Consider the following 13,060-nt stretch of genomic DNA (forward strand, 5'->3'; position numbering starts at 1 on the left):
CTTGTTTATTTTTCTCTGTATCTGAATTGCTCCTCCTTACTCTACCGTCAGACCCCTTTTTGGTGTCAGCTGAGGTCTTGAGTGATGGTTATTGGCTACGTACCTTGTCAAATATATGCACTGTGTTGAGCCATCTAAGAGGAGGGAATATAAAGGATCCAGAGAAAAGAACTGAGATTTTAATGAAATAATTTAACAGTTAGCATGAGCTGTACTGCGTATGACTATCTCTATAAGGATCAAGAAAGTCTATTATCAGTTTTATGATTTTTAAAATTTGCATTTATGTTGTCTGTCCTTTTCTGTATATGATGTGTGAATAACTCTTAATAACTGTGCATCGTCCGGCCGGGCATGGCTCAGTGGGTGAGCATTGACCTAGGATCCAGGAAATTGCAGTTTGATTCCCAGTCAGAGCACATGCGGGTTGTGCACTCGATCCCCAGTAGGGGGCGTGCATGAGGCAGGGGATCAATGACTCTCTCATCATTGATGTCTCTCCCTCTCCCTCTCCCTCTCCCTCTCCCTCTCCCTCTCCCTCTCCCTCTCCCTCTCCCTCTCCCTCTCCCTCTCCCTCTCCCTCTCCCTCTCCCTCCCCCTCCCCCTCCCCCTCCCCCTCCCCCTCCCCCTCCCTCTCCCTTTCCCCCTCCCCCTCCCTTTCCCTCTCCCTCTCCCTTCATCTCTCTGAAATCAAGAAAGACATATTTAAGAAAGAATAACTGGGCATGAGTGTGCACATATACTATAAGCATACTTAGGTAGCCCTGGTATACCTTAGTCAATTTTGAAAGAATGAAGCAAGTGACAGTGGCAGCAATGGTTATTTTATAAACTATTTAACTGAATTCGATGAAGTTGAACAAGAGTCGAATCAAATTTGCTGAGAACATTTATTGCTGCCATTCGAGATTAATGAAGTATAGACCGTTTTTGCTAAAGATGAGCCAAGGGAAGCGCCACCTCAATCCCTTGGCAATAGGCCTCAGTTATAAGCTGTCACAGTCAGGCTGGTGGGATGCCATCGTCCCTTTCTCCGGGGTGTCTTGTAGCGCCGGTGACTAGCTTTGCTGCACAGTCTGAAGCCGCTTCATTTTTGTTTTTTGCCTTCGAGCATTTCTCAGTTTCTTAGTTTTTAAGAAATTATCCTCTAATTGGTAAAGAAAGTCTTCAACTCGTCCAACCTAGAAGAAATAGACACAACAGGATTTGTTGTTGTTTTCCCGGGTTTTGTATATGTAGGAAAATGGTGATGCATTTAAAATGAAATGGCACATATAGGTCCATGTTGGAACAGAACGTGTAGAGACAGAAATGATGAAACATAAGAGGCTCCTTCTGTTTCCATTTCGGGTTCCCTTGTTTAGGAACATGAAGCAGGCACAAGGGAGTTTGCTTTGCCACTCAGTGCTCCCTACTGGGCATGAGTATCACTCACCGTTTTTAATGATTGGTAAAACCAAGGATTTCAAAAAGAAAAATAACTTACTATCAAAAAGAATGAAAGAAACAAATCCACATCCTTCAAGTCAGAGATTCTAGCATTTGTATGCCCCTGGCCAACTTGGGAGAAAAATGAATATTCCACATTGTCTTAGTAAGAATGATTTCTTTTAAATCAAAAGGAAATTAAAAAGCAAACACATTTTCTTAAAAAATGCCGCACCCCAGGGAATAAAATAAAATAATGACTACAAATCAATAATTCTTAAAAATAAAGCATCAGTCTTTCTGCAAAGAAAACTTCTAATTATTCAACGATGGTTGAATGTATTATACGAATTTGTCAGAAAGAACTATAGAATAAAAGAATTTACAAATATGTGCTGAGTTGGATTCTCAGGAAGGTCTGTAGATACAACAACTCATACTTAACACTGACTGCCAGGACCTACTTATTATATTAGCCCAAAGTTGTTCACTGAAGAGCCCACTGTCATCAAGTTAGCTTAAGGTGCACAAATATATCATCTACTTAAGATAAAGAGCACTTACAACTTCAATTTTCCAAATTTGAGTTCTACTTTTAAATTACTTGGTTTATCATTCACTGTAACATGGAAAAGATAATTCAGATTGTCAAGAGAGAATAATAAATGGCAGCACTCCTCTGTATGTTATTCTTAGGTCTTATTTTCACCCCAGGTGATATAAGCTGTTCATTGTGTGTGTGTGAGTATGTTTTTAAGAAAATAAGGTAATTTATTTATATGAAAACAATTCTTTTTGAAAATTTAAAGTTACTTCAGGTAAATTTCTCCAAAGGCACATTGTAGTTTATGATGTCTGATCATAAAATAACTTGACAGAATATTTTTGGACCTTGTCATGAAGTCAAAGCATTGTTTTATGTATTCCATGTATTTAGACTATCCAACTTACAGCCAAATCATAAGTAAAACATTAACATGGAACACAATCAGAATAAACATAATGGATGGCACTTTCCTGTTACTTCAATAGTTGAGTTGATGACTCACTCATATTATCTTCATTGATAATTTATCATTTAAATTGAAGCTCTTTACAATTAGAATGTTTGTGATTAGTCCAAATACAATTTAAAATTACAATCCTAATGCAACAAAAAAGCTTTCTTCAATGATATAGAAAGATAATTATTTTAAACTATACATTAGGTAGCTGCTGTCTTTTATTTTTTAAAAATTGTGTTTATTAAGAGCTGTGTTGACTGTGTTGCCTTTCATTATGAACATTACAGACAAAAAGGAAACACAAAATGTGTCATTGGAATAGAGAGTACTGCCTAATTATGCTGGGAGACCTAGGGTACAAACTACGTGCATGTCTTATACCTGGCCTGTGTTCACCTCCTACCTGGTTATCTACATGTTGACATTTCAACCCACTCACCTAATGATACTGGACTGATTTTTTAAAAATGTAATCCTGATCATATTATTCCCTTGCTTAAATTACCTAAATAGACTCCCACACCCTAAACATGGCTTACACGGCTCTGGCTGATCTGGTTCATTTGTGTCACTCCATCTGCCTCAGCCGTGTAGTTCATCTCTCAGTTATTTGAGCATAGCTGTGCAGTGCTCTCCGCACCCTTGATGCTCCTAATACCATGTCCTCTGATGGAATACTCCCATCTGAACCCTTACACATCCTTTGAATTTCAGGTTCAACATCAGTGCTTCAAAGAAATCTTTCCAGATAGCCCAGACCAGACTGGGTCTCTCAGTAACATATTCCCATAGCAACCCATTCATCTCTTTGCATATTGTAATGTTTTTACTTAATTGTTTATAATGACTTATATAATATGTCTTTCCATCTGGCCTTTAATCTCCATAAGGCAAGAACTAGGTCCATGTTGACCACTATTCCCAGCACCTAGGACATAGTAGACCCTTATTCCTCCTCCTCTCTAGTAACAGAGCTGAAGACATTCAGCAACCAACATGTTTTCCCTACTCAAAGTGTTGCCTGGTATGGAGCATATCAGAAGGCGTTCTCTTCTCTTACAAGTTAAATGATCACTACTTTCATGTGCCATCATTCTATTAGCACTGTTCAGCTTTGAGACTCTCAAGGCAAGGTAATCACAAGGTGTGGTCTCCATACTTGAAACAGCCAGAGGTAGAAAGGGCACTGAATAAGAAATAGAAGTGTTGAGTTCTGCTCTTGGCCTAGCTTATAACCCTAATCTGTTGACCTCACAGAAGTCACTTGGCCTTTCTGAGCTTCCATTTTCACCAACCTTTGGTGAGGAAAGGGTTAGCCTGGAAATTTCCAAGGACATATCAAGCCAAAAAATTCCATGACTTGCATTCATAGATTGGTTAGTCCAGCCTTAAGAGAAGCCCTCACATTTTTCAAATCAGAGGTTATTCTCTTAGAGTATACCATTAGATGAATGACCTAATATGCAGCAAAGGAAGTCAATTTTAGCTTCTGTACTTACTGAAGTGTAGGAGAGCTGCAACATGTTTTTACTAAAGCTGGTTCTTTATTTTCTTTTTTTAAGTCAAGGAAAGAAAAATGCTGGTTGGAGAGAAAATAGATTCATATAACTAAGATGAACAGATTGCAAATGATAGAAATTTCTATAAAGCCCTTAGGGAAATAAAACACAAAGAAATATGTAAGCATATAAGGAAGGAAATGAGCCAGTTTTTGGAGCAGAGGCCTCATTAGACTTTCTTTTTGGTACAGAATCTACTTGTTTAACTATATCAGATAGTCTACTTGGTCATTCTGGGTCCAATTTTCCCATTTGCAAAATGGGCAGATACCACTTTCTTGTGTATTTATATGCCAATGCTGACTTGGAATTACAGAGCTATGGACAGATGACCAAATGAGCTAGCAGAGAATTTTGGGATGTCAGGTGATCAAGGAGGAACTAAAGGTCTCAGTAAGAGAGCAGATTCTCAGCTGTCTTTTGGCTATCAGTTATATTCCACATCAAAAAGTAAAGGCTATCAACTAGTTTCTCAGGACCTTTCAATTCTTATACACAAAAGTCTTTCAGAACAAAGGTGACTATGAAACTCTAAAAGAGAAGACAGTCTGAGAATAAAGGAGGTCTGAAAATTCTAATAGTACAAAACCAATATCAATTAGGAAGAAATATGGAGGTAACTAAGTAGACCAATGTTATGGGAAAATTTCTAGTCAGCCTAGATTTCAAGGAAGCACATTCATCCTTTTGTGCAAATATCTATTGACTATCTACTATGTATTTGGCATTGTACTAGGGTGATAAGCAAAAATATCAAGATCTTTGTTTATGAAGAACTCATATTCATGTAGGAGAGGCAGTTAATGACAAATTATTACAACAGTGTGTAACTGTTTATGTAAGAACCATGTACCAAAAGCTCTGTTAGCAAAAATGTCAGAACAATGAATTCTATCTGCAAGAATGTGGAGGTGCCTTGGAGGTTACAGGAGCTGAGTCTTTGCTAGGACAAGAAATATTTCAGACAGAGGAAAAGCCATCCATACAAGCAAGGTTGTGAGAGAACCTAGGCCATTGGGTAGGGATGAGTCACTTATAGCATAGATGTAGACATGAGGGGACTCAGAGTAGAGACATGTACAGCAGGAAATATAGACTGGGGTCAGCTTGTAAGAAGTTGGAAATATTCAGCTCTGTGGTTAGAAAGATAAATCTGGTGTCGTTATGTGGAGTGAAATGAAGCAAGGGAGACTGGAAGCAGGTGCATCAATTAGGAGGCCAGTGCAATAGGACATGAAAAATACAATGAGGGCTTGAATCAAGGATTTAAGAGACATTTAGAAAGTAAGAACTATAGACTTAATGAAAAATTCTGTGCTGGGATAAGAAGGCAGGCAGAATTAGGAATGACTGTGAAATTTCTAACTTGAGATAATGATCATATCTTAATGAGGTGAGGAATACAATTAGATGAACAGTTCTAAGGGAAAAGAATGTTTGATTAGTGACAAATGCAAGGTATGGACAAAGCCCACATAATTAGGAATGTGTTAAAAAATGGACCTATATAATAGCCTAGCACTAGGCTAAAAGCCAGAATGTTGCAAAACTCCAAATTGAAAAGAAAAAACAACCCACTGTTTTATAGTTTACCATGTGAGAAGCATTTCTAGAAGTTGAAAAGTACTAAGAAAAATGAACCAAAAAAGGATACTTTCAGTTATTTAGAACAAAAATGTGGTCATGGCAGAGATATAGCCTACTGTTGAAGTCAGATATATCTGTGTTGAAATCCCAGCTCCAGCTTGATGTTGGCATGTGCCTTTGGGCAGCTTTATTGAACTTCTTGGAACCTAAGTTTCCTCATCTATCAATTGTTTCACAAGGTCCTGGTGAGATTGAATTAAACAATTTACGTGACACATTTGCACATGTCTGAATTGCTATTATTTAGTAGTAGTTTTAATACTAGAATCTAGAAGTGAACACCCCATAAATGGGAAAACATAAATAAATGAAAAAAGTGAAATAAAAGAAAAAGCTGAACAAGTTTATCTAGTACTGTGTTTTTGGCCTCTCCTCTATGGGGGATGCTTCCTCAGTAACTGTGCTAAGTGTAGGTGTTTGACATACATTCAAGTCTTGTGATTAGTTCTCAAAGTTCCACACTATAAAAGGCAGAATTAGGAGGGATCAGAGAAGGGAGGGGAGAGAGGTGAGTTTCTGATAGTACATATTACCCACAAGTTCAACATAAATCAATAGTGTTACCTGGTTACCTCCCCTAGAGCTGATCTGAGGATAGACTACAATGTTTAAAATGTGTCTGTCTCAGAGGAGGCAGTGGTTCTCCCCCTTCTCTGCTCAGGTCATATCACGACTGGGTTATCATGCTCAGTTCTGGATGTGTCCCAGGTTTGGACTCCAAATTGTATGAAGGAAAGTCGAAGGATCTGGAGGTGTTTAACATGGAAAAGAGAAACACAGCAGGTACCCGTGGGGTCCTTAGTTATATCAGAGTTGTTGTGTGGAAGAAGTGATGGATCTGTTTGTGTCAGCACACGCATTGGGAAGAGAGTGCTATCTAGAATTAGAGGATGTGTTTGATTCACAGTTCTTCAACTAGTCATGTGACTTCACTTCTGAGCTTTAATTTTCTCATCTCTAGTGTAAATAAAAATTAGTAATAATAAACAGTCTATTTTACACAGTTTCTGTGAGGATTTAGTGGCTTGATGTTTATGCAAATCTCGTCATAAATGGCTGAACTCTCTACAAAGATTATTATAGTACATTTTGTTGTGCCTGGAGGTTTCATGACAAGTTCTCAATAAAACTTTGTTGAATCAACAATGAATAACAGAATTATTAGTCAAGTGAGTGAAAAAGTAGATATATATCAGTTTTATGTATAACTGCCTTTCACAGCTGTATAAACATGGAAGGGACTTCAGGGTGAGGTATGGTGACCCCCCCATCACCAGAGATTGGAAATCAAACATTAGAGGATTCCTTGGTGGGCATGAAGTATTCGTGAGTCATGTGTGAGCTGGAGGTCAGACTGAATAAGCTTTTAAGATCCATTCCAACTTTAAAGCACTAATTTTATGATGCTTAGTTTGGCCTGGATTCACTCTGCAGAAACGTGCTCAGTGGTGAAAGCAACTTTGATTATTGTGTGAAGGCTGGCCATGACACCAAAGGCATCGCTGAGCAAGAAACTGAATCTCAGGGCAAAAGAGAGTTAGGAATGGGACACACAAAGGAAAGAAATGACAAGAAGCCCAACATGAGCAAAAGCTAGTTGGCGATGATAACTTCAAGGGACAACATAGGCTAATAGAGCTTCAAAAGAGGAGTCATTCCAATGAGGCGAGGGAGAGTCACTATAAAGACGTGGGTGGCCTTTTTCCTTTTAAAGTCATTTAACATCAAATATTACTGTGATGAGTTTAATTTTATTTCCCCCAAATTCATATGTTGAGGTCTTAACTCCTAGTCTTTCAGAATGGGCATTTACGGAGGTAATCAAATTAAAATGAGGTCATTAGCATGGGCCCTAATCCAAAATGCTGGCGTCCTCATGGAAAGGGGTACTTTCAACACAGGCACACAAACAGGGTGATCACCATGTGAAGGTGAAAGTGAAGATCAGGGTGCTGCTCCTACAAGCCAAGGTATCATAAAAATTGTCAGCAAGCCGCCAGAAGCTGCGGGAGAGGCAGAGAACTGGTTTTCCTTACGGCCCTCAGAAGAAACCAACCCTGAGGACACCTGGAGCTCAGATTTCCAGCCTCCAGAACTATGAGACGGTAAATTTCTGTTGTTCAAGCCACTCAGTGTGTGGTGCTTTATTACAGCAGCCCCATCAAACTAATATCACCACTAAGCCATAAAAGAAAAGGAAACTCAATTAAGTTCTAATTTTCCCCTCTAACATGACATGTTTTCTACTACCCACTTTCCTGCTGTCTGATACCTGCTACCTGCTTGGTGGCCCTGCACAGGCTAAGTGTATACCTTGGGAACCAGGGTGGTTTTGTTCCAGTAACGGCAGCGAGAGGAAGTTGATCTTAAACACAAAGCACGGGTGGGTTACACTGAGAAGAAAGGCACTGGGCTGGAACTGGGACTTCTCTTGGATTTCATCTAGTTTGGATCAAGGAGAGAGGATTAGCTATGTTTACAGGGGTTTGTTTGCACATGTTCATGCCTCAGGAATTGGGTCCTCAAAGGTTTTTTTCCTACTTAGTAAAGCTTTTAAAGATGCCTCTTAAGAAGAAAAAAGGCAGATGGAATAAGATTCGGATTCTTCAGGAATAAATACCAGGTTTCTCCGACTGCAGCGGGGCTGCAGAGTGAGGATGTGTTTGCAGCGATCGGCACCGTGGGCTGAAACCCTCTGGGCGGGCGGACATGTCACTCCACCCCAGCGGATTAGATAACGTCGGTTTCCTTGCTCTGTTCCAGTTTAGTTTCCAGACCGAATGCTTTTAAATATTTATCATCCAAAATGGTTTGAATTTTAACTCTAATTAGAATTACAGTTGTTTTCAAACAGGCTTGAAATTAATTTCTAAAGTAAAGTTAGTTTCTGAAATGGAGCCGTTTCTGTTATTCATAATATAGCATTTTTCTTTAGTGTTTGGCTACCGTTCAGACAGACAAACAAGCCCCATATTTCTCCGTTTTTATTTAGAGAATTTTGTACGTTATTCACTGTTTTAGTCATAAAAGAACAACTTAAAATCTGAGGTACCTACTGCTGAGATGTTACAAAATGTACAAAAACCTTCCTGCTTAAAAACTGTATTACCAACTCAATTGAAAAGGCCCCAAATGACACCACTTTTTATTATGCTTAGTATAGAGTTAAAGAACATTACAAAACCTTGCTACCACTCTGTCTGGGGCATTATGTGTCATGGCTGTTTAAAATTTTATTTTTCAACATTTAATGGCATAAATTATTTTAAGGTTTGAATATATTTTTAAACTTTTTATTTGAACATAATTGTAGATTCCCGTGCATCAGTAAGAAGTAGTAGAGGAAGAACCTTTTTACTCTTTGTGTAGTTTGCCCCAGCGGTAACATTTTGCAAAAGGTAGTAGAAGACCACAGCCAGGGTATTGACATTGACACACTCAGGATACAAGCCAGTTCCGTTATCAGGAAGGTTTCTCAGTGTTGACTTTTTATGGCTGTACCCCTCTTCCTCCTGGCCCCACCTCTAGCCCCTGGCAGCCACTAACCTGTTGTCCATTTCTATACTTGTCATTTGAGGCAGGCTCTATCAATGAGATCATGTGTTATGTAACTCCATGCATCTCCGGAGACTTGCGCAGGTTGTCGCGTGTCTCTAACATCTCTGTGTTAGCGTCTATTGGTTACCTTTCTTCACTCAGTTTGAGGTCTGGCTGATTCTTGGTATGATGAGTGATCTTGGATTGAAATCTGGACATTTTGGGTATTATGTTATGATACACAGGATCTTATTTAGACTTTCTGGTTTAGCTGGATCTTTCCAATGCTGCTGTGTCAGGGATAGGAGAGGCGCTGCCTCATTACTGCCAGGTAGGGATAGAAGTTCAGGTTCCCCACTCAGCCTCCATCGACACCTGAGGAAGGGGCTCCTCATTACTTCTGGGTGGGGATGAGCATTCTAGCTCTTCACTCGGTTTCCACTGATATCTCCCTAGCTGGGAAGGGTAGGACAACCTCCCCATGTGGCCTCCACTTAGGTCAGACTAAGGTGGGAAGCTGATGATAGTTGGTGGGTGGTGAAAATCCTAACTCTCTACTAGGCCTCCTCTGATTCCACACCAGCAGGGAGGAAGCGGAAGGAGGAGCCTTACCACCCAGTGGGGTTGGAAGTCCAGGCTCCTTATTTGGTCTTCTCTGACACCACTGTGAGGGTGGGAAGATTGGGAAACCTCCTTATTGCCTAGCGAGGGTAGAACTCCTTACTTGGCCTTTGCTGATATGGGTGGCGGTTGGATGACCATTTTTCCTGTGGTGTTTGGCTGGAGTAGAATGATTACTGTCTAGAGTTTTCTGTCTTGCTAGGCCACCCCTTTTTTTGTCCTTTGGCTAAAGAGAGCGGGCTGTTTGGGGTGCTTTTTTGGTCTGCATATGTTAGTATTTCTGAGTTACCAGCTTCTTCAGCAACAAGTAAATGAGTCAAGCAACAACAACAACAAAATGGAACAACCAATGAACTTACCCTTACCACTGTCATTCCTCAAGTCCCCGTGTCCCTGGGTTGTCTGTATTTTTCATTCTACCTTTCAGAGTCTTGTATTTGTTTTACATATTCTGTCCAGGGTTTTAAGTTGTACTTAAATGGGAGGAATAGGAAAAGAATGTTTACTCTGTATTCCCAGAAGTAGAAATTCTCTATCATTGCCTTTTAAAAGATTATTTTTGACCCTTGTGCCTCAGGAAGATATACTTTTATTTCTTGAATTAGTTTTCCCAGTTGCTTCTAAATATCTTTAACAACTTGATGAATTATTGTGAAGCTAAAGGGGTCTTCTCTCCAATTAAGAGGTCTTGGGAAGTTAAAGGTCCCTTAAATTCCTTTTAATCCAGTAATTTAATCTGTAGATTAGAATCTCTCTAACACAGACCCATAGTCACCTTCTCACCAGCCATCTCATGTTCCTCCACAGTCTTTTTTCCAGCACAAAGCCATTTTAGCAGAGCACACATAAGGTTGACACACAGTTTTAATGATGCTAAGAGAAAGAGGTGTGTTTGTGCTTATAGCATTTGTAGTGTTTTAGATTACAGTCTTGTCTCCTCTTCTACATGCAGCATTTTAAGAAAGTCATAATCAGAATAACAAATGACCCATCCCTTCCTTTAGGGCTGCATGTAAAGGCACTTTCATTTTTGCCCTTCTCCGAAGATGAAAGGTATTATGAGTACGATATAAATGACTGAATGAGCTACAAGTCAATTGCTCTGAACTCTGAATTAATCCCACTTTCAATACAGAATGGAAGATGTCCTATGGTTCATTTAGCTACCAAGTGGTATAAGCTGTTACCCTGTTATTCTCCAGAATTACAAAGGATTGCAAAACTTAATGTGTAAAATACATGCAATAAAGTGCTGGGCTGCCAAGCAAAGAAACCACTTTCAGTATTTTAACGAGAGTAAAAGAATGAACTGCAAATTTACTCTTCAGTTTAGAATACACTTGAGATATATGCTCTTCTACCCCACCCCAGAATAGTTCACTGAAGATGCACTTTGAAAAGTGTTTACAAAGATAAGAACACCAATAGGTTTGGAGTAACATGAGCATTTTCAATTTCTGTGTTAATTGCCTCCCTATATGATCTCCTTAGTGGGACAGGCAGAGAGAGATCACAGGAAGTGAAGGAGGTTAACAAGGTGCTGTCCAATCCCACCTCCAGGGCTCTGTGATGTGAGGGTAAAGCTTGGAGAGGTTATGGCAATATGTACTTTTAAAATTGTGCTTTCATTGGGGGAAAAGGGAGATATCTGTAATACTTTCAACAATAAAGATAAATTTAAAAAATTGTGCTTTCATTGAGACCTTGGTGCATTTCAGAATGCCCCTTCAGATAACTCACCAGAGAGCGGCCCTCAGAGTAACAGTAAGTACACTATAGGAACAAGTAGACGTCTAAGCTGTTTTCTTGAAGTTCTGATGTTGCAGGAAGAGTGGTGAAGGTGGTGAGGTATAAAAGCCAATCTAATCATGATATGTTCACACGGGAGGGATGATGAGGGGAGAGAGTAAGAGCAGCACGATCCAGGGGATAGCGAGTGCCAAGGTCCCAGGTGGGTCATGGAGCTGCTGCAGAGCACCCTGGGTAAGTCCTCTGCCGGGCCAGTGAGCTGTGATCTAGAGAAGACAGAGGATGCCTGCAATAGCCTCTGGTGCTTCTGTCCCACTCACTGCTCAAGAGCAGACTCAAAGGTGGTCTCCTTCATTGTCTTATAGAGTCTGAGCTAGGGTCAGGCAATGCTCTTTGTGCCACTGACCTCTAGTAGCAGCATTTGGTTGAACCTAAGCATTCTAGCTAATGATTAAGAACAGAGCCTTGGGCCCAAATAATCGGATTCAAAACTAAGCCCTGCCAATACAAACTTGGGCTTGATTCCCTTGTTAATTCTACAAAGCTCCTTTTCCTCATCTTTCAATGGAGAAATAATGACATCTCCCTCCTAGGGCTATTGCAGTCACTGAAATGATAACTTGTTGACATGCTTGGCACATACTAAAAAATCAATAGTAATCACTGATGATATTTGTCATCATTACATTATTAACTTATTTATTGGAAATAAATTTTTCTATACCTTGTGATAGCTATTCAAAAACAAGCTTCAAAGACTAACATACTTTGACAATTTGTTGAGCTATAGTATTTTATTAAGTAGAAGAGCACAATGGCAATTCGCTTTGTCTGCTCCATGATAAAGTCCTGGTTAAAAATGGCAAAACTTTTGGATACGTGCTCCCTAGATGAAGGCCATGTTAGGATTCCACTCCTAATTTTTTGCCAAATCATCAAAGTTTTAGAAGATAATACTTTCCGCCAACAAGGTATATAATAGAAGCATTCCAAATTTTGGAGGAACAGACAAGTACAGGTGAAAGTGAATGATTAGCAACTACAGTTGTTGAAAATGTTTAGCAAATTAATCACATATTTTTTTCTTTTAAGTGAGAAGAGAAAGATGCTGTTTGGTTTAAATAATTCATATGTACCATTTAGATTTGGGTTATGTCACAGTGGCTGGGGGAGATGGCCAGAACCAAGGCATTTGGCTTTCTGCACTTTCCAGGCTAGACCTGGCTTTGCTGTGGGTAATATCTGAGAATGAGGTCTTCCCCTCAGGTCGGACTGCCCCAGGGCTCAGTCCATGACCACAGTAGGAGGCTTGTCTGGGCTTTGGTGGAGGTCCCTCCACTATAGCTGCTGACCTGGACACCTACTGGCAGAGGCTCATTTATCCCAGGAACTGCAGTGATTTATTCCCTGCACTTGACCTTTTCATCCACTTTGGCCTTGCCTCCCTTCTTGTCCTCAGGGCTTTTCCCCCACCCTGCCCCCAGCATCGTTAGCAATAAGAGCACTTAGGTTGCT

The 13,060-nt window shown here is 39.9% G+C and overlaps 1 protein-coding gene across 1 annotated transcript in view; it reads right to left on the reverse strand.

The window, feature by feature from the left end:
• Positions 1-1,058: 1,058 nt before the first annotated feature.
• The window catches only part of SPATA16 (spermatogenesis associated 16), a gene marked incomplete at its 3' end in the record, with an annotated part of 163,949 nt that continues 151,947 nt past the window's right edge, over positions 1,059-13,060 (reverse strand). Inside the window, 1 exon segment of the mRNA XM_081138639.1 lies at positions 1,059-1,181. Coding sequence (XP_080994765.1) covers positions 1,059-1,181 — 123 coding nt within the window.

The sequence above is a fragment of the Miniopterus schreibersii genome, assembly GCF_964146895.1.
Source record: "Miniopterus schreibersii genome assembly, chromosome: 5".
In the NCBI taxonomy this organism is placed as follows: domain Eukaryota; kingdom Metazoa; phylum Chordata; class Mammalia; order Chiroptera; family Miniopteridae; genus Miniopterus; species Miniopterus schreibersii.